The 26,982-nt window shown below is 31.7% G+C and overlaps 1 protein-coding gene across 1 annotated transcript in view; it reads right to left on the bottom strand.

The window, feature by feature from the left end:
• Positions 1–26,982, bottom strand: part of LOC106478204 (Down syndrome cell adhesion molecule-like protein Dscam2) — a 123,612-nt gene that overhangs the window by 67,064 nt on the left and 29,566 nt on the right. Inside the window, exons 4-5 of the mRNA XM_022381762.1 lie at positions 15,945–16,106; positions 8,688–8,843 (exon numbers count right to left, since the gene is read on the bottom strand). Coding sequence (XP_022237470.1) covers positions 8,688–8,843; positions 15,945–16,106 — 318 coding nt within the window. The remainder of the gene's footprint in view (positions 1–8,687; positions 8,844–15,944; positions 16,107–26,982) is intronic.

Raw genomic sequence — 26,982 nt, 5'->3', positions numbered from 1 at the left:
TTGGGTACTGTTTGTCTATTGATGAAATGTGTCGCCAATACGTCACAGACACCTATTGTAAAGAATCCGGCTCATACATAAAAACCTGACATAGCCTCTTTTGGTATTCCTACACCATATAGATAAGACCACTTCCGGGCCACGCCGAGTCCGTCTGCCAAGTTTAGTTCTCCTTGCTCCACAACTGATTGATGACGTTGTATTACACTTAATAGTGTTTGAAGTTGTCTTGTAATCACCACAGTGAATGAATATTTATATATGTTATTGTTCTATTAATGATGTTCAAAAAACACGTAGGTTCAAGAAGTCTTGATAGAAATGAATAAAAATCCCATAACCCGAGAGCTTTCGAAAGGTCCACCTTTCGAAAGCACTCCGGTTATAGGTTTTTTATTCATTTATATCAAGTTATTGTTCTAAATATTTCTGCAGACGAACTATTTAAAACAACAAAAATAGATATGAAGTCCAATCTATTATTCAATATTTCACTTGTAACCGAGATTTACTGGTTTTGGGGAATTCCATTATGTTCCTGTGGTGAGTAAAAGACAATTGAAAACATTTCACTTGTAACTGAGATTTACCAGTTTTGGGGAATTCCATTATGTTCCTGTGGTGAGTAAAAGACAATTGAAAACATTTTACTTGTAATTCCTGATAGTTAGTATAATGGAACAGAAACATTAAATACAGGTTTTTCTACCATAACTTTTATACATCAATAAGTAGCTCGCTATATAATTGAAAGAATGAGGGATTATTTTTTTCTCTTTGGCACCGAACTCTGTCTTTAATAGGAGTGTTAAAACTTAGAAGTTTTTTTTTGTGTGTGTGTACAAAACTTGAAGATAGCTTTTATATGCGGAAACATCTGTTAGCTGATACCTTCATAATAGACACCCAGTTTAAGAGATCGAAATGTCATGTCTGAAAGAAATAAGGTATCGAGTCGTTGCAGTTGGGTAATAGAAATATGAAATATTTTCACAAAAACACAGTTATATAGGCCCAAAGTCAGTCTACTAAACCTACCTTAAACAGGTATCTAAGATTTCTACTTGTTTTTATTTGTTTATAACCGTATTAAATCATTTTATTCTACCTAATGCTTATTGTCTAATATTCTTTAATTTGTTACATTTTCTGCTTTGATTACATTTTAATTAACACTCTTCTGGCTTGAGTTCAGGTTTAATTCAGCTGACACTGTTTTGTTTTTTTCATGGTATATTATTTTTTTTTAAATAAAGTTCATGAAATATTAGCTGACAAACGATCGTCTAATGCAGAGGAAAGTGTAAGCACGATGTAAAATAAATGAATGCTGTGAAAACATAAATAAATCTAACCTCATATAATTAGTGACAAGGTCTAACTCTCATCCTTCGTACATAGTTATGTGTAACATCATTTTTGGATTTATTCGTGAAAATGATATGCACATTTAATGAGATAATTAACACAACTGTTATGCCCAAACATTCATTACTAATCCAGATTAAATTAAAATTGTATGTTATCTATGTATTTTAAAATATGTTCCCAGTGTTTTATGTACTGAGCATGTAAGCTCCTTTTACTTTTTTATTTGTACTAATGAAATACATTTCTGTTTACTCATAGTAAATACATAGCAATTCAGTTAGTTCTGTATGTTAATTCTAGTAATAAACGACCTTATAACACCAAATTTGTTATTTTTTCTGTAATTGAACACTCAACGTTTCGCTTTACAGCTTTTTAAGGAGAGTTTCACTGAAACACAAACCCCCTAACTGATAGTACATAGCTTCAGTTGGTTTAAATAGTCAATTCTAATAGCATATACATCGTGTTTGACATGTTAAGTAGTAAAGCTTATTATTGAAAGAATTATATTGTTGATAGAATAAATTGCTACCTGTAATAAACAAACATTCTCTCTAACTTACAGATTGCAATAACAAAAGTTTAGATGAAAAATAAAATAATTATACTTATAGACACCATCCTTTGTCCATGCTCATTTGTGGTCATAGTTGTTCGATGAGAAGAGCTTCTTTCAGTCTATTTTATGGCATTTGTAAGGATTTGTATAGATAATAGTATATTCTTGTTAGGAGTTATTTGTCTATGGCTGGTTACAAAATTATCTGAAACTGCGCTTCTTTCGTGTTGTAGTTTATAAAGAGAGTCAATATGTTCTTTTAACCTTGTGTGTAGAGTTCTTCCGGTTTCACCAATATATGTGTGATGACAGATGTTACATATAAGTTGGTAAACAACATTGGAGGGAAAGACACCCATTTTTTGCTGCAAACCCACTTATACAAGACAGCTGGCTTTAATACATTGTAGGGTAGTGTACTGAGATTTTGAATGTTGGCTTCTGAGGGTTGGACCTGGCCGTTCTATAACTTTAATCGGCAGTTTAGATGTCCTGATAATAATTTTTATTTCTTAGAGATAGTTTCGTAAATTAGAGGTACAATAAAAGTAATATTTTATGAGATATGTTTTTCTTCTTCCTGGTTTATTTGTGTTTTTTATATTGGAAGTGCGATACTAATTTTTGTGCGTCATGTTCTGTGAAGGTTTGCTCGACGTAAAAAGGTGGATATTCGTTGCTCAAAATAATTATTTGAGTTCAGAGTGTGTGGGTTTTTTCATTACAATTGAGATCGAGTCTTTTTAATTACAATAATTGCATCTTTCTTGGAAGCTTTTGGATGATGAGAGTTGATGTCAAGAAAAAGAAGTTTTTTTCAAAGGTTTGAGAAATAATGTAGATTATATATTATTGTCATTATCAATCATTAAGGTAACATCAAGAAAAGCTATGCTCTTGTTGTTATTCGATTGATTAAGGGTTTATGGAATTTAGAAAGTCTAGATATTTGATTAAAAAAGGAAGACTGTGGTTCCATAGGCCAAACACGTCATTGATGTAGCTAAGCCACAAATCAGGGCCGGTGTTGGTCTCATGAAGCCACTGCCGTTGTTTCAAAAACAATATTATGGCATAAATAACAGCGACTATATTACCCATTGAGACACCACTTATATAGTTTGTTTTCAAAACGAAAATATCCATTGTGAAGGACGAAATGTAAGATTTCTCTAACAGTGTCTGTTATGAGTTAGTACATCTCCAAATTGTTTAAGTTATTCAATATGCATTCACACACAGCATTGATGCCTTCTTCTGTCTTTATAGATGGGTAGAGAGCTACAACGTCTAATGTAAATAGTATTGTTGTGTAGGTCTTGTGTGTTTTTCAAGTGTGTTGGAACGCAATATAGTAATGGCACAAAATTGTACGCCTAAGCGAAGATAGGTTTTCAGGGCCTCTGCCATATACTGATACTATGGGTCTTAGTGGCATAACCGGTTTATGTTCTTTTTTTAAACAGTATAATTCTGGAATGTGACTCTTAGAGGGTTTAAGTTCATCTAGAATCTTCTTAGTGAGGTTACATGTTTTCGTAAGTTCATAGATAATCTATTTTACTTTTGTCTCTGTTTTTTTAGTGAGGGTCACTGTTAAGTATTTGAGATTTATCCTCGTCTTTAAGTTGAACAAATATTTTTTGTTCGTAAATGTTACTGCTCACAACCTCATAACCTTTGCATTTGATGATGATGATGTTATTAACTTTTTAAAAGGCAATTGTTCTTGGAGATATAAGTAAGGCTTTGTCTGATTAATTTTATGTCTTTTTAAAATGTTCCTGATCTTTTCCCTCACATCCGAGATTTTCGTTTTGCTATCTTTATTAGCATGAGGAGGTTGTCGTTTGTTCATAGCATGTTTATTAAGACATTTGGAAGCTGCGTGACTTGTTGCATCTGTAGTGGAACAAATTTCAGGAATGGGTTTAATGTGCGAACTTATGTTATCATTTTCGATGTTAACTGTAGTAGAGGTTGATTCGATGATATTGTGATGTATAAGACAGTTGTTTTCGCTGTTGTAGTACTTTGGAGATGTAATCATTTCTCTATTTTTATAGAGATGGTGTCATCAAATAGAATAAAAAGTTTGTTCAAGGAAAGCCAATGTATTCAAACACGCTTGGTTGGAAAGTTTAGTTGTTACCGCAAAAACTAGGAGAACCTTTAGCTAGTAGGTTCAAAGAGGACATTGAGATCGCTAGGTCATTTTCTTCTGTTATATATATATATATATTTGCTGTTGTCACGTTTTTTTTTGGTCGTTATTAACATTTGGGATGGAAGTCTCTGATTTGGTCGTTCATTCATTATATATACTTCTCCATTTTTTGTAAAGCGAAACGTTGAGTGTCCATTCAAAGAACGAATAAATTTGATGTTCTAAAGTCATTTATTCCTAGAATTGAAATATATTTTATACTCCAATGTGCACTACAGAAATACAGTAGTTCTGTATGTTATAGTTAGCATTTATCAGAACTTTGGTTATTCTCAAGTAACGAAAATAAAATTTACATATTACAAGATTGATTAACAAAACACCAATGCTACATGATCAGAGTATGTATAATTCTTTCGCTATTGCTTTATTGTCTACTAGATATGTTCTTTGGAACAGTTTCAGCAGTTTGGTTAATTTTGTTAAGAGCTGTAGAAACTACACGTTTTAAGTTTTATTATTTTACTTGTATGTTAATATTTCATTTATTTACTTTTGTTAGGCATATTACCGGTAGCTCAGCGGCAATTTAAGGGATTATGATGCTAAAATTCGACGTTCAATCTCTGCGGCAGACAAAGCACAGATTGTCAATAATGTAGCTTTGCGCTATAACAAATAATTAACTTTAGGCATAAAATTATGAAATTAGGCTATGTTTATTCTCTGTGTTCTTAAGGTAAAATATTTAGCTTATAATGCGTTATGCAACACTTGGGCCTAGTGGTTAGCATACAGTACTGTGAATCTACGGCCCAATGGTCGCGTCCCATTACCACAGAACAAATAATAAAATATAGCACTCCATACTGTGGGGCCGTGGGTGTGTTACACAGGTGACAGTCAAATCCCACTGTTCGGTCATACAAGAGGAGCTCAAGAGTTGGCAGTGGGTGTGTTGAATAGATGCGTTATTTTATATATCTGTTAAATCAAAATTCGGGTGGTTAGCGCAGATACCTGTTGAGTAGCTTTTCCGAAACAAAAGGAAACAGTTACTTACTAAGTAAATAACACATTTTTATGCTTATCTGTCACACAAAAATATTTAAACTGATTGGGCGATTTTTCGAAATATACTTCACTCTTTTTTTCATGAATTTACCCACGATTTTATAGAGTTGAAAGAGACATGTTTATGTCCTAAAGTCTGATGGACATGGATAATACAAATTATTTATAATTTATGTCTTAAAGTTTGATGGATATGGATGATACATGATGGACATGTTTACATTTTAAGCAAGTAGCACATAACTTTTTTATTAGTAACAACTAAATAATATTGGGTATTTCTCTGCAATTATTTACGAAGTAATCTGTTTTGATTAACTTTCTGTAGCCACCTTTGTGGTGTTCACACTTGAAATATTGTAATAATAATTCTGCATTCACTAAAGAGTCCGAGTGGCTATTTTAATTTTAACATATATGAGGACTAGAATGACTGAAGAAATTATTTTTATGAATAGATTTAGTGGTTATGTTACTGTGCTGAGCTACAAATTCGAGGAGCAGTGTTTCGCAGTTGCTGTAAAATTAAGCTTCGCATTTTGAGTCTGCGAGTGCATTATGAGAGTAACGGTCAAATTCCACTATTTGATTAGAGTAATCAACATTTGGCGGTAGACACAGTTGACTTCCTTTCCCTCTTGTCTATCAGTTCAGTGACAGCTAGCGCTGATAACCCTTCCATAGCTTTAATAAAATATCCGAGAAAACGAAAAAAAAACAAAAACACACACACCCAAACATATAAATTGTGATGTTCCAAACCTTTCATATAATATTACCTTGGAAACATGCGGGGCCCATTTAAAAAAAATCAATAATGATCTTTAAATTTTAACTTAGATTAGAACATTTTTCAGATTTGCCGAAATGGCATAACCTTTAATAAAATCTAATGCAATTTATGAATTCAAATGTCTAGGATTTAATTCTAAGTATATTGGACCAACGTAAAACACTCGTAAAATAATAGGCACATTTTTCGATAGAAGACAAATTAGTATACTTAATCATGCTGTCCGTGAATGTGACTTTCCGGTACATCATAACTTGTACGAGATTCTTTCAAAAGGGAGTGATTAGAGAAGATTTTATATAAAGAAGACTTTATTGATTAATAGATTGAGGCACAGAACTTAATGAAATAAGTTTTGCAATTAAGCTACTATTAAGAATATAATAAAAACTTGTCTACTTTTATTATTGGAAAGGTCGTTCATTGGCTCTTAAATATGGAATATGTCTTTGTTATGGTAGGTTTCTCTTTTTAATTCTTTTGTCCATAATTTGTGGAAAAAATTAAAAAAAGACCTAAATTATGTACCTTTAGAACACCAAAGCTAAAGTGGCGTAATCCAGTAGTATGAGCATTTTTGTATATTCTTGATATGCCGAAAATGGAATTAAGATTTTACAGCCTCGCAGAAGCATGCCTTTTTAGCCTATTTCAAAATCTATTACATAACATACTGCACACATATTTGTATTGATGTGAAATGAAAAAACAAAATTCTTAATGTATTTTAGTTTCCTTCTCACCAAAAACATTACGAGTTGAAATGTGATAAATATTTCAGCTTTTGTTCCAATAAAGCGAAAAGCTTCTTTAAAATTTCCTGACAGAAATAATAAATAATCCATTTTTGTAGTACATTGATCAACACCAGAATTATGACAGATATTCTTGATATAAATAATGTATGTCAAATAACACTTCAAACACTATAAATCTATCTTGGTGTGAAAATAATGTCTAGAACAACTTTGTTTTGATGGAAACAGCTATTAATATTTCTTTAGTATGGTATTATCGTGTTTTGTAAAATTGATATTGATCTACTTTCCTGAACTTTTGTTCGTTTTTATATGTTTGAAAAGGAATGATTAGAGACAGAATTTACTTAAAAAATCATATATGATATACCTACAACAAAAAAGCACGTGTTATTCTTTCCGATTTATAGCTGTAACCATGTATCTATAGGCACTACAAGTCTGCATACAGAGCACTCTTAATATTCCTTTTGCATGATAATGGCTCTCTTTTCTCCTGCAACGCCCAAACAAAGAATGTTTATAACATCAGTTCTGACTTAACTTACAGTGGAACGAATGCACAGTTACACGCTTCGCCTTCAAAGAAATTGTTTCATTGTGATCTAAGCGAATTTGGTCTATTCCCTACTCGTCGTATTTACAGTGAAATCTAAAATAAAGCGCTCAATAAATCATTGTAATATTATTAATAAAACAACACAGTACAGTCTTATGCATTTAAAAAGTATCTGACGCCTTGCCCCAGATAGGAAAAACAAAATGTATGCTTGTAATTTTTTCCCTCTCAGATGTTAGACATATACTTTAATGAGAGGACTGTAATTATCATCTTCCAGTAATTAATCTCAACTCTTTCGTCCATAATATGGAGATGTTTATTCAGTAGTAACTATTTAAACTTGGATGAACCTAATACTGGAATTTCATGCGCGGAATTTTATACATATTGTACATTGTTAAAGCATATAAATTTGAATATTAGTGTCAACTTGTCATTATTGAAACTGTGTGGTTATTTATACTAACTGTGAAGTTAAAATATACATTACTACCGTATGATTCTAATTATTTCTATATGTCGTTGAAATTCTATAATAGTTTTTTTTTTGTACTGCGCGTTTAAAGAACACACATGTGCTTTTTATACTGTATCAGTTTGTTCCAGTGATTATGCATGTTGCTGGAATTACGATTCAAATAAATTAAATATTTGGTTATAACCGTTTACCATTTTGATAGCTTTGATCGTCTGATGCTAATTTCTATCCCCAAATGATGTGAAGCTAGAAAAGGGTACAGATGCTTCAGTTTTATTCTGGGGTGCATCTGAAACCGAAGTTTCACAGCAAACTTTCTCCAATTTTAATATTTCATAATCAATCTTCATAGCATAACCGCTTTTATATTAAATTTTCAATATATATATATATATATATATATATATTGTTTTATGTCGTTTTTGTTATGTACGTGCTAAATGAAATAAAAGCAGTATATATATACGTCTGGTTCACGTGAAGTTCGTTATGTAAAACTAATTGCATGTGTAACTATTTAAACAGTGAGAACCTGTAGCCAACTTAAGTGAACTATACTCAACGCATATTTCGACAATTATTTTCTATCATAATGTTTACAAAAAAAAGAAGACATTAATTTCAAATAACCTTTCCTCAGCGATTGATTTCAATAAACAGAAGTAAAGATTTAGTTGAAATCTTAGCACATAATATTGTTAAAATATCGATTCTTACATAAACGTAGAACTGTACCTTTAACTTTATTTAGTATCTACACATTAATGTGTTAAGGAGTATTTCTCCTGAACATGTCGAACAGTTAAACTTCATAGCCAGATGACTTACATCTATATACAAGGTACTCATTAATCATAATGTCGAATACAAACCAGACATTTTAATCTTAAACATACTATTGATACTGACACATTGCCTGTACCTCTTACAATCAATCTGCCCGAGATGGCGCTGCTAACACTTCGATCAGCGAGGCGGTCTGTCACGTGGCACTTATAACGCCTGATAGAGTCTGAAGTTTGTGTATTTCGAATATGGAGGTCTCCACTAGGAAAGAAGATATACTTGGAATCTGAATCTGGAAAGAAAGTTACAGTCAAATTTAGAGAACTGGCTTCAATCTCACTTCGTCCTGATATAAAAATATAGTTTAACATTAAAACATAATAATACATTATAACATTATAATACAAATACACTAATATTATTTAAAACCACTCGCTTTCATCCTGAAATTTTAATCCCAGATGCTTCTTATTCAATCAAACAAAAAAATTATATAATTACAATTACGATTTAAGTCATTTATCTAGTTAATGCAATTTTAAAACCAAATAAATCTGACAAATATCATTTTTGGAAATCATATATCTTTATAAATTTCCATTCCGTACGTTTTTTGGTTCAACAGGCATAATTATGAATAGAAACAGACAGTCACATTAAATCAAATATAATATTTTCTAGAAGATGTATTTTCATTTAGTTTTAACTAAAATCCATGTGAAACGTTGCTGTTGAAACTGTTCTAGAAGATTTATTTTCATTTAGCTTTAACTAAAATCCGTGTGAAACGTTGCTGTTGAAGCTGTTCTAGAAGATTTATTTTCATTTAGGAAATTAACAGAAGCACAATTTCTTTATCTTCGGTTCTCGTAAGAATGACTTTTCAACAGCAACGTTTCAGAGCTTATTTGTTAGCAGGTATATTTCTGTCAATTGTTGAAGTATAGCTTACTAACGGTTCTGTGTGTGCAAGCAAGTTATATTGCTCAAGAGTGTTAACAAAAAATTATGAATTATATTTTTGAACTATAAAATACAAATGGATATTTTGTTTGATTGTCAAAACTACATGAATACGTTGAATAAGCATGTTAGAAGAGTGACGAGAAGCTAATACTAAGTTTAAAATAAAAGGAAAACGAAACAGTTACTACTTGGCGTACGTCTTCAAATATCCCAAATTAACACTTACTTGTTTGTTTCTTTGTTTTGTAATTAAGCACAAAGCTATAGAATGGGCTGTCTATGCTCTGCCCACCACGGTTATCAAAATAACACTTACTTTAAAATGTAAACAAAACTCAAAGTACATATAAACTGATAAAACTGAAAGAAATATTGGTAACTAACACAAATACTTTTTATGTAGTTATTGTATCACTAATCAAAGTATCTATCAAGACTTACTCTTTCGAAAATATTTTACTGTTTTCTGAGATGTTTATAAAAACATTTCTATATTTCAGCCTCATTACTACAAAGTGTCTGCATGCAATACGGAAAATGTGTAGTAATCGAATATTATTAAGTTAGACACAATTAAAATTAAACACGCTGAAACATAGAAACGATATGCAGCTCACAAATTAACGAGTAATCGAGACATTCAGTCGAGGGGTTGGAGAGTAATTTAAAGTGAAGAAGTAAAAATATATAGATGAATACTTTTACTGATTTGAAGTAAAAATTTTACTGTAGGAAACTGTCGGTAATGTTAATAATGAAAATAATAATTTCACTCTAATAGAAATTCTGAGGTAAGCGATGAACAAATAATCATTAAGATGAAGATCTTCTGCATGATAAAAGAGCTCAGATTTCATGTTGCTTGTTTACCGACTAAAGCTTTGCATGATAATAGAGCTAAGATTTCATGTCGCCTGTTTACTGGCTAAAGCTCTGCATGATAAAAGAGCTCAGATTTCATGTTGCCTGTTTACTGGCTAAAGCTCTGCATGATAATAGAGCTCAGATTTCATGTTGCTTGTTTACTAGCTAAAGCTCTGCATGATAAAAGAGCTCAGATTTCATGTTGCTTGTTTACCGACTAAAGCTTTGCACGATAATAGAGCTAAGATTTCATGTTGCCTGTTTACTTGGCTAAGACAATTCACGATGCACATTTTATAAAGTTACACTGAAGAACAACATTTCATTTAGAAGGCTACATAAGAACTCTTCAAAGAACAAACTAACATATTTCAGCACCAGAATATAGAAGAGAAGCAGATGATTATACTGCACTCTTGCATGACTATAGATAAAAATAATTCTTACCAAGGTGCTATATAATGAGAACTACTACCTTTCCTTCCTGTCCATCGTTTCTTATAACAGCACTGTAGCAAATTTTAACTCAAAATAACTTAGAATAACTATATGAAAAAAGAGTAATACCTGGTTTGTTGTTAAAAACAAAGTTACACAATAGGTTATCTGTACGTTGCCTACAGCAGGTATCGAAACCTAACTTTTAGCATTAAAAGTTCTCAGCCTTGCCGCTGAACCACTAGGGGCAGTTATAATGCGTATACCAAGGTACATACTCTTTAGGTTATAGTGAGTTAATGTACTAAAGTACCACAAATACTGTATACAGAGGTAGAGCATGTTTGGAGTCTCAAAAGTCCTTACAGCCCGTGTTGCTTCGTCTGGTCATTCGCTATCTGATGATTTTTCTCTTTACCATAACCCTCCAGCGTAATTTCCATTGTAAGCTTGTCATGTCAGAAAAATATAACTCCTTTTTGCTTGCTTTCCATAATCTATCTAGTTTACAAAAATATCGGTTTCAAAGCTCTCGTTTCAACAGTTCGAACGCACAGAAATCCATAGTTATGGTATGTCTGGCGACTTGGGCGGTATTTCTTTGTATGCAATTACACAAATAACCATTTCATCCTGCAGCTGCTTGTGGCATGCAACATTTGAACGGATAAGTCATAGAAACAACTTGTGTCACTTTTACAGACGGCGATCCTTCTTGATTATGTTGCATACTGTTGCCTGGCGTACGTTAACGGTTTGACCATTAAACCTTGTGTTCGTGGATTCTCAGCCGTTGAAAGACGTCTCACTTTGCTTATTTTTGGCAGTTCTATTTCTGAAATGTCCTAGTGTTACAAGTTGGTCTACATATAAGTCTACATATAAGGGCTATCTCCTTTTTGGAAATTCTAAATCTCCAATTTGAACACATCCTTATGATCGGAGTGTATGAATATCATGCATCGGAAAGGATTGTTACATACCCATTCCAAAAGCAGTTAGTTTTCGGTGGCATCATACTACTTACCAAATTTCTAAATATGGTTCTGATGAATGCCGTTTCACTATAACTTTATATCGACAGGGGACGTAATGTAACTTGTTGATTTTGATATTTAAAGTGGTCTGTGTAAAAGATGCAGTCGTATTTTAAATCGTTAATGTTTAAGTATAAAGATTGTTAAACTTTGGCATTTCTTTGGCATTACTGTTTTTCTTTTAATAATTGGCTATAAATCAAACAATTTTAAACATGTGCTTTTACCCGGAAAGTAGGTTATAGTCGCTTTAATGAAAACAAAATACTCGAGCTGTTTATGAAAATTTTAACTCGGGTTTAACGTAAAATTTAATATCATCAACCTTGCATTATGCATATTTTTTACGGGAGCTTTAATATAATTGATGATCAAAGTCGTTAAAGCACTGAACTATATTTCCCTAAACCCTTGTGTTGAATGAAAATAATTGAAATTTCAAGCGAGAAACATCTGTCGAGGTAATGTTTCTATTAGTATATTAACGTGAAAAATCAATCAACATTTTCAAAGTTACTACTTTAACTCGTTGTCATGGCGTGAGTATGTTTTCGTGTTTTGAGTACTTTTCTCAATAACGATTGCAGCTGGATATATAAAACCAGCTCAGAAACTTGCTGTTTGTGCATAAAAATAACATAATCGACTTTCCTTATTATAAGAAAAACATATGCATCAGTTAAAACGTAATTGAAAACTTTTTTGGTTAAATCTTTAACTCATTTTGTCTGCTCATGAATGCTTTTTCAATGAGTAGTGACTGATTAAAATTTCAACTGAAATTGTAGAGTTTCAGGGTTATACATATATATGTTTTAAGAAATACTGATTTTTGTAATTAACCTGTAACGCAGAAAAAAAGAATTGAAAAGCAAGGTATTCATTATTTTATGATGCTTGTACATTAAGAAACTTTCAAGAACGAAATAAATAGAAAATACAGATTCTCAATTGGTATTCAGTGTTATTCTTTAGCTGATGTCTACTTCCAATATACTTACTATCTTCGGTTATTTAATTATAAATTCTTTTTTATGTGTAAAATAACTTGACGATTGGAAAGTGCAAACTAGTTATGACTAACAAACTTTGGGAAGTTTAATTTCGGCATATTTGATAGGTTTTCTGGAGGAATGAAATAGATTGTCAGTTATCATCCATAATCCACAACTAATAATACCAATTTAGTTGATAAGTTTCCTGTTATTGGTACCCTTTGTAGAAATGAAATAGGTTGTAAGCTAGTAACTAGAATCCACTAATAACACCAGTTTAATTGACAGGTTTCTATCACTGGTACCTTTTGGTCAAATGAACTAGGTTGTCAACTAGTAACTAGAATCCACTAATAATACCAGCTTAATTGATAGGTTTCATGTTGCTGGTACCATTTGGAGAAATGAAATAGGTTATTTACTAAAGACCCGGCAGGTATGAAATTGTTGGCGTGGTGCAACTAGAGCAATAAACGAATATATTCTATATCGTTTTAAGGAGTAATAAATGTTTCTAACATACTTGAGAAAACGTGTGAGCAAGGACTTAATTTACTAATTAATAGAATATTTTCAGTCTTTCATAGCTTAGCCCCCGTTTTAATTAATTTTGGGACCTATCAAGTTTAAAGTTTATAGGAAATGTAAAATATTACATTATATAATTTGTATTGCGTGTGTCAAATCGAGACATGATTTTTATAATAAAACTTTAAAAAATAAAATATACATATTACTAAGTGCTTTAAAAGAAAATGTATATAAGTACGCGTTGTAGATAATATAATATTTGTTTCATAGTATGGGTGAGTCAACCTTATGGATACTTGACAAAAACCAGACGTGTAATTCATGCCCTCACGAAACATGTTTCTGACTTAAATGATGTATCCTTACATTTTTAATTGTCTTCGTGTATTTTTTTAGAATAATGTTTGGTTACTCTGTTATTAAGTCTTGGTTAATTGTTAAGCGCAAAGTTAAACAATGGGCTATCAGCACTATTCCCACCGAGGTTATCGAACCCCAGTTTTTAGCGTTATCAGCCCTTAAACTTTCCACTGAACCACTGAGGAGGCGGGAGGAATATTAAGTCCCATTAATTATGCGTCTCTCCGTAAATCAGTTTTATATGTGTAGTACACGACTAGTATTTCAACTAACATGATGAACTTCTGATACTTATTTATGTTCAGGAATGAAGTGCTCTTTGTGACTGTGTATGTGTCTTATTTGTGTATGTCATGATAAGGTAATAAAAATAAATATGTGTGTCCTGGTCGGGTACATTTCACCTTTGCAGTTTTGTTTTCAAATATTAATTTTTGGAAATGTTTATTTTCTAAAAATATTATTTGCACTTAAATACAATTATTAACCAGAGCAATCTATCCATATATGGTAATGAATAGTTATATCAATCTTAATTACGGAATACTGACACGACATCTTGGGTTCTTATAGTGTTGTAGTTCATTAATTTATTCCATAGTTAGACTCTCATTTTACTTAATTCGCCTATGCCTTTTGTAGTTGTTTAATAAATCGAAATAATCTACTTGAATGAGCTAAGAAGCGCTATATCTCATTAGCAACATCGCAGTAGTCTTATCTAAGTTAGGCCTACTTAGCATGTGTACTGTTTTATGTCGCAGTGAAACAGAAAACCCTTTATGGAATCTCATGTTTTTTCGATTTTAATTAAGCCGGTAAGAAAACAATTAAAAAAGTGAATTAAACTTCCGAATGACATATTTAGCTTTGTAACCATAATATAATAATTACCGCTAAGAATTACATTTTCAGCTACTTAAATTTATCGTACAATAACCGATCTAATTGAAACTGTGACTGACAGCTTCTAATTGTTAAAAGTTTCAAAGCAGAAAAGGAACAAAAGAAATTTCTTCTTTCCATAATGAATGAACTGTATTGCTCAATAACATGAAAGCCATTGCGGTTTTTCAAGTAAAAAAGTAAAGAAAACTAATTTAAATTTTAAAACTTATTATACAGAATAAACCTTTGTTTCTCTAAATACTTTACATCATATTTAGTAAACTTTAATCTTACCACGAGGAAAAGTAGTGTATTATTTCAAAATAAATCAGATCATTTATAAAGAACTTCCAAATTCAGGATATTAGAAAAACAATAACCAGCATTTTAAGCATGAGGAGTACTTTCTCTTAGCGAAATTCTTTGTTGGAATTAATCATTTTTATTTGGCTCCAAACATTCGTGAGATCTTAAGATCTGAACTTCAGATATCAAAATTGTTATCATATCACTTTCTGTTTTATGAAATATACGTATTATAAAATGATAGGTTATCACGAAGAAGAACTACGTTATTGGTAAGGGTGTTCACTATTTAATATATAACCTGTTTAAAAAATTTTGTTTACGGGAGTTTGCAAGATAACTATATGGATTCAGATTAAAGTAAAGTTACTTATAAAATTATCTAGTTCAGCTATTTTCAAGAGATTGTCATGCTTTTTGTTTATATTTGTTCCACAATGCTTCCACACCAAGTAAGCTTCATTGCTCAGAGCTTTAGATTTCCAAGTTCGTTCCCCGCGTGTAGATAGTCCATTATGCAGTTTTGTTCTAAAACAAACCAAAACCTTTTTTGTTTGCTGTTTGTGACCAACACAAATTTGGACTATTATTTACTGTTACACGTTGTTCAAGACATCACAATGAACAAAGAGAGCTAGCAAAATGTTGAGACTGTGTGAATATAATGGGGGTGCATTTTGGTCCTGTAGAAGAGCTGGCGAACTTGGTTGTAATCCGTGCAATACAACAACATATTCCTTGCCTTTTAAGCTGTGGGTGTGTTATAAGATTGGCATTCAACCTCTTAGAGTGGATTGTTGGTACTAGGGTGCTGCTGACTGGTCAGTAGTTCAAAATTAAGGACAGCTGCAGATGGCCTTAGTAACTTTGCAATAAATAGAAAATACAAATAAATAGTATACTTTAGAGGTTTTTTTTTGTAATGTTTATACATATTTAGTTTTGTTATATTTATATTATATATTATTATGGTCAAGCACATAACATTGAAAGTCTAAAAGTACTTGCCGTAAGAATGCAATGAAAAAATCATATGACCATCATCACGTGTCCACGACGTTATAGTAGTGTAATCCTTAAGGTAATTTGGAACGTGGCATTTGAGGACCCCAGTATTTCCACGTATAACATCTCCATTATGGACCTGAACTTTAAAATCTTGATAGATGACTTGAAAAAACAAAACAAAAACATGTTTATTATAAAATTACTCTCTTAAATTGTAAAGAGAAAGTATGTCTATAGTTATGTAAAAATTACACAGTATGGTGAAATATTTCAAGAAGTCAAAATAGAAAAAAGTAAACGTGAATAGAAAATTATAAAAAACTTATGTTAGAATTTTTATAAAACTGGCATTTCACTGAATAAAAATGAACTATATGAGTTTAAAATGCATATTGATTCAGAAACAATTAAAGAATGGAAAACTTCAAAATCCGATGTTTCGTAAGTGATGTTTATAACAGTTAGAGTTCATAATTCCTAATTTTTCTATAGAGTTTTACTAATTAATTTGGTAGAAACAACATCTAGCTCTTCACAGCTTGACAAAGACAATCGAAACCTAAGTATAAAGTATACCAAGATGTAGATCTGTTATATTGAAACAAAAAAATGAAGATTAATGCAGCAAAAATGTCGTCTAGGCTGCATAAAACAGTCTGAACTCCATAATATATTATTTGTGATCCCCACAAGTGAAAAAACAAAAAAACAACGACCGCACTATTTGTAATGACCACCAAATGAATTAACAGTTTTCAATTATGATATATACACTACACAAAACAATTTAAAGGACAATGGGAATATAAAACATTGAGAGAAAGCAAAACCACTGCTATATCAAATTTCATTCAATCCCTATAGTTATTTTTGTTTACTAATCTGGAACTTGGTAAATCATCACGTGATTCAATCTACGCTGGTAAATGAGCATTTGCATGGCAGGATGCACCTAACGTCATTACTTTTACAGTATTGCGCTTCAAGGTAGAATACTGCCACCATGAACAGCATCGATGTTTAATGCTTAAAATAAGAATATTATAAAGCTTGAAATGTTCTTGACCATTCCTCTGACAATAAAGTTTTCCATATAGAATAGGCATACAAAGAGTATTCATATGGACCACACCTTAGGAAAAAGTTTGTCTCGGAGAATGTGACTATGAAAAATAAAACAAACGCTTTGAAAGTGTGTGAAAAATAGTATTTGAGTTATAGAATGCACTCGGAAAAATGATGGTATTTTGGAAGAATTTACTTGTGATATCAATAATTCCAGAAGGTTACATTTACTTTTCCCCCCTAAGGAATATGATAAATGTAATTTGTTTTGTAAAATACATTTATAAAAATATTATTCCTTCTAATGGATAAGTTTGAAAGGTAACGGAATCTTGAAGAAAACACTTGAAAAATCACTTTTAATTTCATGAATACTCAATTGGGGAGGGATTCCTTAGAACGAATGTTACGAAAATATTGTTTTGAAAAGTATGTGGAAAGCAGCATGTAGAAAAATCAAATGGTTCCAAAAGATGTACTCTAAAAATGGTATAACGTCCTTAAAAACTTTTCCTAATTAAAATTTATACTTTTTGATACAACACTTTAAAAGAAAGAAAAACTTTAATTTTCACAATCTGATATTAAGGACGTAATTATTTCCCAGAAACATATTTGATCAAATAATAACATTTTCTTTTTAAAGAGCCCTTAAAAAATCACAGTGTTTACTTCATTTTACTCAAACAAAACTGTTTTAACGATAGAAACTAGAAAATATCAGACTGTTAAACTATTAATACGGTTTAAAAGAAAAAATCAATTAACTTGAAAGGTATTTGTGATTAAACCTGAAGAAGACAAGATTACATTTTTCTTTTTCCTGAAAATCCACGAAATGCTCACGTTATCTTTTTTTTTTTTTTACAGCAGAAGGCACAATTTTGAAGTCGGTATAAACTATTTTGTTTGATATTTCGGTTTTATTGATTGAATATAGTAGTATGTTAGTTTTCTCAAATCATACTTGTGCTATCAGTGCACACAAAAACAAAATTAGAGTTTTCCAGAAAATAATTTATCAGAGTAGATTTTTCTAAATTATAAAATAAAGTAGCAGTCTTGATAAAAATATTTCCATATCATAAAATGCTTCTATATTTTTATCATAAAGATATATATTTCATCATATTGATATATTTTAAAAAGGGTTATTACCAATTCTGGAGAAACGATTTGATGAGATTATGCACATAATCTTTTAACATCTCGTCAGACAGGAATAATTTGTTTAGTAGGCAGTAACTTCATTCACGCTGTGTAATAAACTAACCATTTAAAGTAGTCAGGAAAGGTAATAAGAAATTTGGTAAATAAAGCACACTGTTTATCTTTCCGAGGAAAATGAATTTTATTTCTGTAGAATGAAAAAATGCAATTAATGAAAGATAGTAGACATCTAAAAATTTGATATAAAATACATTTCAAACAGGTAGTACTAATATTTGTTTACGTATTCAGAAGAACACTGACACAACACGAGCAGGTTTTTGCATATTCATGTCATCACATGGCTTTGTCATACTTAAAAAATATTTTCAAGAAAGAACTGAAACAAGAGTGTTTAAAAAACTTCTATTACACATTACTGAATGGGAGATCAATTACAATAGACTTACTTGATCAGCGTCTAGCTGGAGAAAGATATAAAGTTAGCATTATCTAAGATCATATTTGCAAAAAGGTTATGATTGTGAAAGGTAATTCTAAACATGTAACGCCTCCAACTGAAGAAGTTTTAATGGGTTTCTTAATCATTCTGAAAACTGAAGACAAAAAGTTACTTCAAACCAGGATTTTTATGAATAATGTGTAAAAAGTAAATTTTAGTGGAAGATGTTTTTCATTGCACGGTAATGACAGTTAATAAATATAACAGCTCTACAATAAATGTTAAGTTTTTGATAAATATTTACACATGTATTTTTACAGTAGCGAAAAGCTATACAGCAATCAGAAAAAGTCGAGACTGAATTGACTTTATAGTTTTCATTTTTATAATCTACTTGACTTCAAATTATCTCAAGTAATCGTTCTGATGAATCAGAACTATCAGTTTCAGTTGATATGAAACCAGAATTACTTTAGTTTACCTTACCTAGTAAAATGCATAATTACCTTGCCTCGAGTATCATATGGAATATATAAACATATAGTGTAGTAGTCCTATCTATCGTGTTTTACTACAGTGTAATGTCGTGCTTGACCTAATTCATTGTTGTTATTCTACGAGGCATGGCCCCATCTAAGTCCTGACAGGGGCCTTTTATACTTTTTTACAAGTACAGTTTGAAAAATTCAGTCAACTGATGACGATAGAAATGCTATTGTTTTAAATATTTGAATTAACACCTACTAATGGCCTCAAAGACATTCTGTAGAGGTAAAATTTGATCTATTACTGTGTGCATTTCAAACATATTGTAAGTACATGGTACCTTGAAACAAACGTGTGTTGTATATTCATTGTCAATATAACATATTTACTCAGTAAAACCAATCACATTATAATACGTAAGACATTATATCGTTCAATAAAATTAGGAGGTTTCGATAGTTATGGAGCTAATGATGTTTTTCCACATTACTCGATGAATGCTTTATAAGGCTCACATTTAAGTAATGCTAGCTAATATGTAAAATGAGACATAACCGACAAAGCCACATGTTAGGACTAGGTAATGTGAAATAACAATATGCTTTTAAAGACAAAAGAAATATCCTGTTAAACATGACGGTATCATTCAGTACAAATACCATTAACAGCACTATTATTCTAAATGCCGTACACCTAATACTTCTTTCCAGATGAAAACGAAACTTACAGACATGACTTAAGCTAAGCTCCTCCTTCAAATCCCACTACAGGTGTATCTTGCAGCAACCCAGACTATACACGTCCTAAAATTTAAGACTGAACATCAGGTCATTGAACAAAATTCATACAGGATGTGTTATATTCCCAAATCATATCAAGTTGACTATTGTACTATTTGAAGCAAGAACCCAGTTATTTGTTATGCGCAGTGTGTTGAGCTCTAGTGAGGCTCAGTGCTGCAAAAGTCACATGAACAGAAAGCAGTTTGTAACCGACTTGTGTCAAATGATCGATTCAAAGATGAAAGAATAAACAAATTGAAAGAAAATGTTGAGATCGAAATTTTGCAAAACATACGTCCAGCAGCAAAAACATCAGGAAGAACTAAGTTTGATAAGTCTGAAAAACGAATTTATAGTGAGTACTTAGATTTGATTGATTTGGCCAAATCTTGGTTTGATGAACTGTATTCCAGAATTTCAGTTCGAGGATTGCTCATGTAATCTCTGAAAACTTTGTACTGCGTAATCCAAGAGAATTCCTTTTACAGGTTTAGTTTTGCTAGTTATGAAAGTGAACAATTTGTGTTTCCCTTTATCTAGTATCAGATTATACTATTGTACCTTTTGACTACGATATGGACCCAGAACTAACTCTACACTATGATTGGTTTAACAAATAGCTTCTTTTTGTGTACACTCTAACTTCGTTTCTGGAATGTATATTTTGCACTTTTTGTATGTACAATAATGTTGATGTAGCAAATACTCATTAAATATTCCGAAATGATATTGAAAATTTTGAAACTTGGGTACAACTACATGATACATCTGTTGTGGGATGGGGATAAAAGGATGCATTGGATCTCCATCACGAACTCTGTGGAAAAACTCAGATACCATTCTTTTTACAAAAGCGGGTGTAATGAGAACTCTATAGGGGTTGCAATCTTTCAAAGCATTTTGGGTATTAGAAGCAATAAATGATTACACTGAAGAGTAGAAACTACTGATCTTTTATAGGAGATCATATAAGAATTGTCAGTGTTATTCATAACTAATCTTATACAAAACACAGAACATTTTATGCTGTAGAACAACATAAGCTCAAAGTAGTGGAACAATCCAACACACTCAAACAGATTGTGAAGTTTGAAGGTTTAGTGCGAAATTGGTCGATGTGGGTAAAGACTGAAGCAAGTAACGCAGCTTTGAATTTTTTCATAATTGTGTGAATAGTGCCTGTAGTCACTGACATTGGATGTATAAAAGATGAAGTAAATGGTGTCATACATACAAGAATATCTATCTGAGGATTGATTGTTTACATGAGGGTCAGTAGTGAAGGAATGTCTTATCTTTGCAAATATTCACTCCCGCCATGTTTTAAGTAAGGGGTACTCTCTCTCTAGACACAGTGTGATAGTCGGAGTGATTCACCTACTCTAGCCTGATATTACCCGTGTTTTCAGATCCACACATAGCGTCAGTATTGTGATTCTTGAGTCATAAGCAACACAGATGTAGCTTCCATACCCTAATGTGTTGAGAATGCTGCTACAAACATTGATGACACTTCCGATAATTCACACATTGTGTGTGAAATGTGGCTTTTTAGTTAAGGAGAAGATTTCAACGCCATTTTCTGATCATTTTTTTTTCAACGTACTTCGGATAAAATATACGACATAAGTCAAAAACATTTTAAAGAGCAAGGATCCGGTTGTGGTGAATTGTTGAAAACCATAAATCCTGACTCCAACAGGATGAAAGTGTTGTAATACACCACTACTGCGTTTAGAAAACTTCCAGGATAATAGAACTGAATATTCTGCATCAACACGCCTTAATGATCAATGCTGTTAACAGTAACAACAAAGTCATGGGCTCACCACTAATATAAGTGCTCAGTAACCGTTACACGGAACATTCCGAAGTCAATTTTCTCAAAACAGCCGGAATAAGAGCCAAGATTTGGTTGGTATATACTGACAATACAGTCATAATATGGCCACAAACACTATAGACAAGATTCCAGAAGCCATGAAACAACTGAAAAGTCAACATCCAGCCATACAATTCACTGAAGAAATAGAAAAGTAGAACAAATTCCGATTTCTAAGTGAGACGATTACTTATACCACAATAGTTTACAAGACATCCACAGATATTGATAAATATCTCAAACAAGTCAAACAACGTTGATACGGCCGTCATAGAATGCCTAGTTTCCAGAATAATTGTTTGTAATAGAGAAGATTCTACGAAGAAGTAAGAAAAACACATCATTGCAACCCTTCTTAACAACATCAACCATCAACACTTCATAAAGAAGAAAATGATGAAGATAAACACTAAGAAAAAGCAGGTTTAAAATTACAGGTACCCAGCTGTATTCTCCTTTGTCATATGTTTCCCTAAAATTATAAAATGCGTAAAAAGCATAAAGTCACTATAGTATTCAAAAGTTACAACACAATATGGTTGCAGTTAGTACCCCAAATCACCTAAACAACTAGTGGAGAGCTAAAACACCATTTACAACACCCTTTGGAAATGCGAACTTCAATACATTGGAGAAACAAAAAAAAACAATAAAAGGTAGATTTAACATGCATAATGGACATACAAGACTCTGTAATACTAATATATCTGCAATAGTCAGTCATTAGAGAAAAGAACCATGCAATAAAAATTAAATAATACGAATATAATGGAATACAAACCACATACAAGAAAAAGAAAATAAGCTTTGTACATCTAACTAACTGATAACACACTCATCCAAGCTAGCACTGAAGTAAGAAAAATCGGGATAATTATCTTGAAAGCTTTTAACTGGTTAGTTGATTCGAGACCTAACGCTGAAAACTTACGACAAAAGAATACCGTACGAGGTTTTCTGTCAAGGATATACAGGATCGAATTCTGGATATTATGATCACGAACACAATCTTTCTCAGGATTTCACTGAAGACGAGAGCAGACTAGCCACAGAAACGTACAATATATACTAGTTGGTAATCAACAGCAACAATAATAATAAAACTTGTAACTAATTAATAAGAAGAGACTATGTAATCAAATAGGCTACTAACCATCACAACATCTTATCCTTTGGTTAAAAAATAGCTGTAGCGTCATTTCACAGAGTTACGAAAAAAAAGCAAATATTAGATTATCTTGTCAGAAAACAACTCGCTTCTGTAATGAAATAAATGGAATGACATGCAACTAATACTCAGTGAGAAAACTTAAAAACTTTTAAAATTAATTTAATGTAGTGCTTTCTAACAAATGGTTCACGATAGTAAAGATAAAACGACTTAAAGTCATTATTTATGTTTATAGTAATTGTTACGCGACGCCCACGAATTAATATGATAGTAATTAACATAGTAAACCAACGTTAACGTGTTTTTGATTATTTTGGGTTCAGTCTCACATTCAAAATCTCACATTAGTCTAGATATAATCGAATAAGGCGTAAACTCTCTCTTTGTATTGATAATTAAATTACACATGCAGCTTCTTATAATTGATTATTATCATGATAAATCCTCGTTCCAAAATAAAGATAATGTTTAGCCCAATACTTCTTCTCTGCTTTAATTACCGTCTTGATTCGAATCTTTTCACCTTTCTTTAATTACCTCCTGTTCGGACTAATCCTAGTAAGAGCGGTATGTGCTAAACATCCTTTCCATACTGACAACTCTTGAAGAAATAATTAATTACTTAAGTAAAGACCACACGAAGGCCTATGCACGAGTATAATTACAAGTTTGTCGATAACTAAAGTTAAATAATTAGTTAAATTAAGCAAATAGTAATTAGTCAGGAAACATATAAACTAAAATCTTAATTCTAAAACCTCGGGAAATCACAAATAATGATAGGGAACAAACGTTGAATAAGGATAAAAACGCATATGTATCATGTGTTGTAGAGCCATTGAGTTAAAAAAAAAACACCGTCAATCTGCGCGCTTTCACAAGTTTAAGGATTTTACCTCCAGGTAGCTCTTTTAGACTGCAGTTATTAGGAAATATTGAGATAGCGGTTTTTCAAACAAGTCCTAAGCAATATTTGAATATTTCTTTAGGATCATATATTTTTACAGATCGACATCGATCGCTACAACTTAAGAATATAATAAGCACCTAATTAAAGGCTAATGAGAATAAACCTCCGGTATTAAGTATGAAGTAGACGCTATCTTAATGAAATATTTTCTAGATGAGTAGTTTTCAATGAGGAATTTAACTAATTCTACACACAACGAAGAAGTAAGTCAGCAGGCTTGTGCATTACTGTCATGTAGAACACTTTGGAATAACCCTAAGTGGGTTAACGAATTGCTTATGTTTCTATTGATTATTAAATGTGCAAAGGTTTTTGTTACTTATCAAAGATGCAACGAATAGCTCATTAAATTCGATTTTGTGAACATAAAAATATTCAAATCATTTTACGTCCTTCGTCTTCAATAGAAAACAACATCTTTATTAAGGTGGTTCTATTACTGTGCAGCAGCTCCGTGTTAAAGGTACAGAAGTAAAACGCAGGTGAACAAGAAGTTGTAGGAAAGTAATTTCTTCAACTACAATAGAACATAGATAACATAAAACTAATGAAATTAGTTATTAAGGTCATAAGCACAATTTAGTTTCGAAAACTTACATTAGAGCTCCTATATTGATAAAGCTGTGGAAACTAGAAAATTAAAGTAGTTTACTCTTTTCATGAAACTAAAAAAAATTGGCGTTTTTCAACTTTCTTACCTAAATTTAAAGCTCAGAACTTTAAGAAGAGCTAATGCACCTGGATTAAATTAACTTTTATCTTTAATTTCAGCTCATACCTGTAAAACAAAAAATTAAAACTGGTTAATAAAACAGAATAGTCCTGTGTTGGGTTACTCGATTCCGGAGCTGCTGAGCCAGATTCGAATGAGTTCGATACCACAAAATATTGTCCGCATTTTAAGTGACAGTTAATTCTTTAGCGTGGACAGTGAGGATGTTGCTGAGTGGCTGGCTGCTCTTTGGTCACTAGATCAAAATTAGGTTCGTTGACAGATGGCCTTAGTTGCTTTACCATAAATATAAAATGTTATCTATAACTAACACAGATGAGCAGATTTATTACAAAACAATGAAGTTTTCACGTTAATGGCTACAATAAATATATAGCATTCTTAAAGACAAAATATATTTAGCACTAAAGCAAGCTTTTTTTTTTAACATAATGTGCTTGCTTCGAATGAAAATAACTGATGAAGAAAAAAATAAAATTTAGAAATTCTTCTTTTATGATATTGCTTCAAATAATTGCTTGGTCTACGATTTCCACCCCTACCCCCTAGTGCCACAGTGGCATGTCTGAGGACTTACAACGCTAGAAATCGGGTTTCGATACTCGTGGTGGGCAGATCACAGATAGCCCAATGCATAGCTTTGCCCTTGACTACAACCAAACAAATATATGTTTCCTGTTTGAGTTATCGGTCTAGTTTTTTTTCCGAGTTCTTAGTCTGAAGAGCTGTGTCTTAACAGGATATTATGAAATAAAAAATACGGCGTCATCATTTAAAGGCTTTCCCGTAATACATTTTTATCTGCACGGAAAATTATTATTACATAATGAATACCTTAGTATTTGTTTCTTTTGTGATTTAAATGTTTAATGTCCAGTCAATGTTAGTCTAAATATGTCTTACTTTTTTGTTGCTAAGCGCAAATTTACACCTGTGATCTGCTCACCACGGGTATCGACACCCAAGTTTTAATATTATAAACCCTTAGATTTACCGCTGAGCTACTTGTCGTTTTTCAACGCAAAATTACACAATAGGCTATATGCGTTCTGTTCAGTATGGATAATGGAAAGCGGATTTTCGCGTTCAAAGTCCTTAAACTTACGACTGACAGAAGGATGTCTCCGGTGGGGCTGCGGTAAGTTTACGGACTTACAATTCTCAAATCCGGATTTCGATTCCTCTCGATAGACACAATAGATAGCCCCTTGCGACTTTGTTCGAAACAAACAAACAGAAGGGCTTTTTATGTTTATTTAAACTGTATAGCTTGAATACTTCTTGGATTTCTAAAACTGAATTAAATTTTAAAAATCGAAAAGTTGTAAAGTGTATTATTATGTAAATATAAATCGGCTTTCACATTTGTAAGTGTGATAGGAAGTCTTAAATTATTGTTTGTAATCATATTCAAAGCTCATATGTTATTTAAACTTTATATACCTGTAGGAAATTAAAAAACTGCTAAAACTGTTTTAAATAGAGTTAAATTATAATTTTTGAAATGTGATTAGACGAAAATATAGATGATCTAAAAATGTTAAACAAATGTAGGAAATGTGTCCTATACCATAAAATACATTCTCAGAAAGTGTAAAAATTTATATGTTTACTTTATAAAAAACCTGATTAATAAAAGCTGTTTTAATAAATCATTTGTGTAAAAAGTAAGAAAAAACCGTTATGTGAAAAGTAAGCAAATGCACTCTAAAAATACGTTTCAATAACCATAAAGTAGTTAATTTTCACCAACTCTGTTTTGTTAATCATTTGAAACAGTTTCAAACCATTATAAAAGTAAAAATAAATATTTGTTGTTTACAATTTTACTTAAACTTTACTCACACACGATCGCACGAAGTGGAACTTATAGAACAATTCAACTCAAACTTGATACTTCACCCTAAAAGTAGAAAACAATATTCTGTGATATAAAATTGTAACATAATTTAGTCAAACACTATTCTTAGGGGCCTCTAGTGACTCAGTGGTAAGTCTGAGGGCTGATAACGCTAAAAATTGTGCTTCGATACTCGCAGCAGGTACAGCCATTGTGTAGTTTTGCGGTTAGTAAAATAGAAACAAATACTTTAGGGTTAAAAAGGTAAATTATGTGTTTAGTTAAAAAATGTAAACTGTGAATGAATTAGTATTTCAATAGATTATCATTTAACATGCTATCCTTTTTACATGTAATTTTAACAGACATGTGTAGGGTCAGTAAACCAGTCATTCGAACTTAAATGTTCATTTTATTGAAAAAGTTAGAACTCATTACATCCTGATCAGCTTAACAGTAAGAATCTAATAAAAACACGAAGAGTACAATAAAGAGTG

The sequence above is a fragment of the Limulus polyphemus genome, unplaced genomic scaffold (genome assembly GCF_000517525.1).
Source record: "Limulus polyphemus unplaced genomic scaffold, Limulus_polyphemus-2.1.2 Scaffold189, whole genome shotgun sequence".
NCBI classification, from domain to species: domain Eukaryota; kingdom Metazoa; phylum Arthropoda; class Merostomata; order Xiphosura; family Limulidae; genus Limulus; species Limulus polyphemus.
The sequence above is the reverse complement of the archived record's forward strand: the minus strand, read 5'-3'. Positions and strand labels throughout refer to the sequence as shown.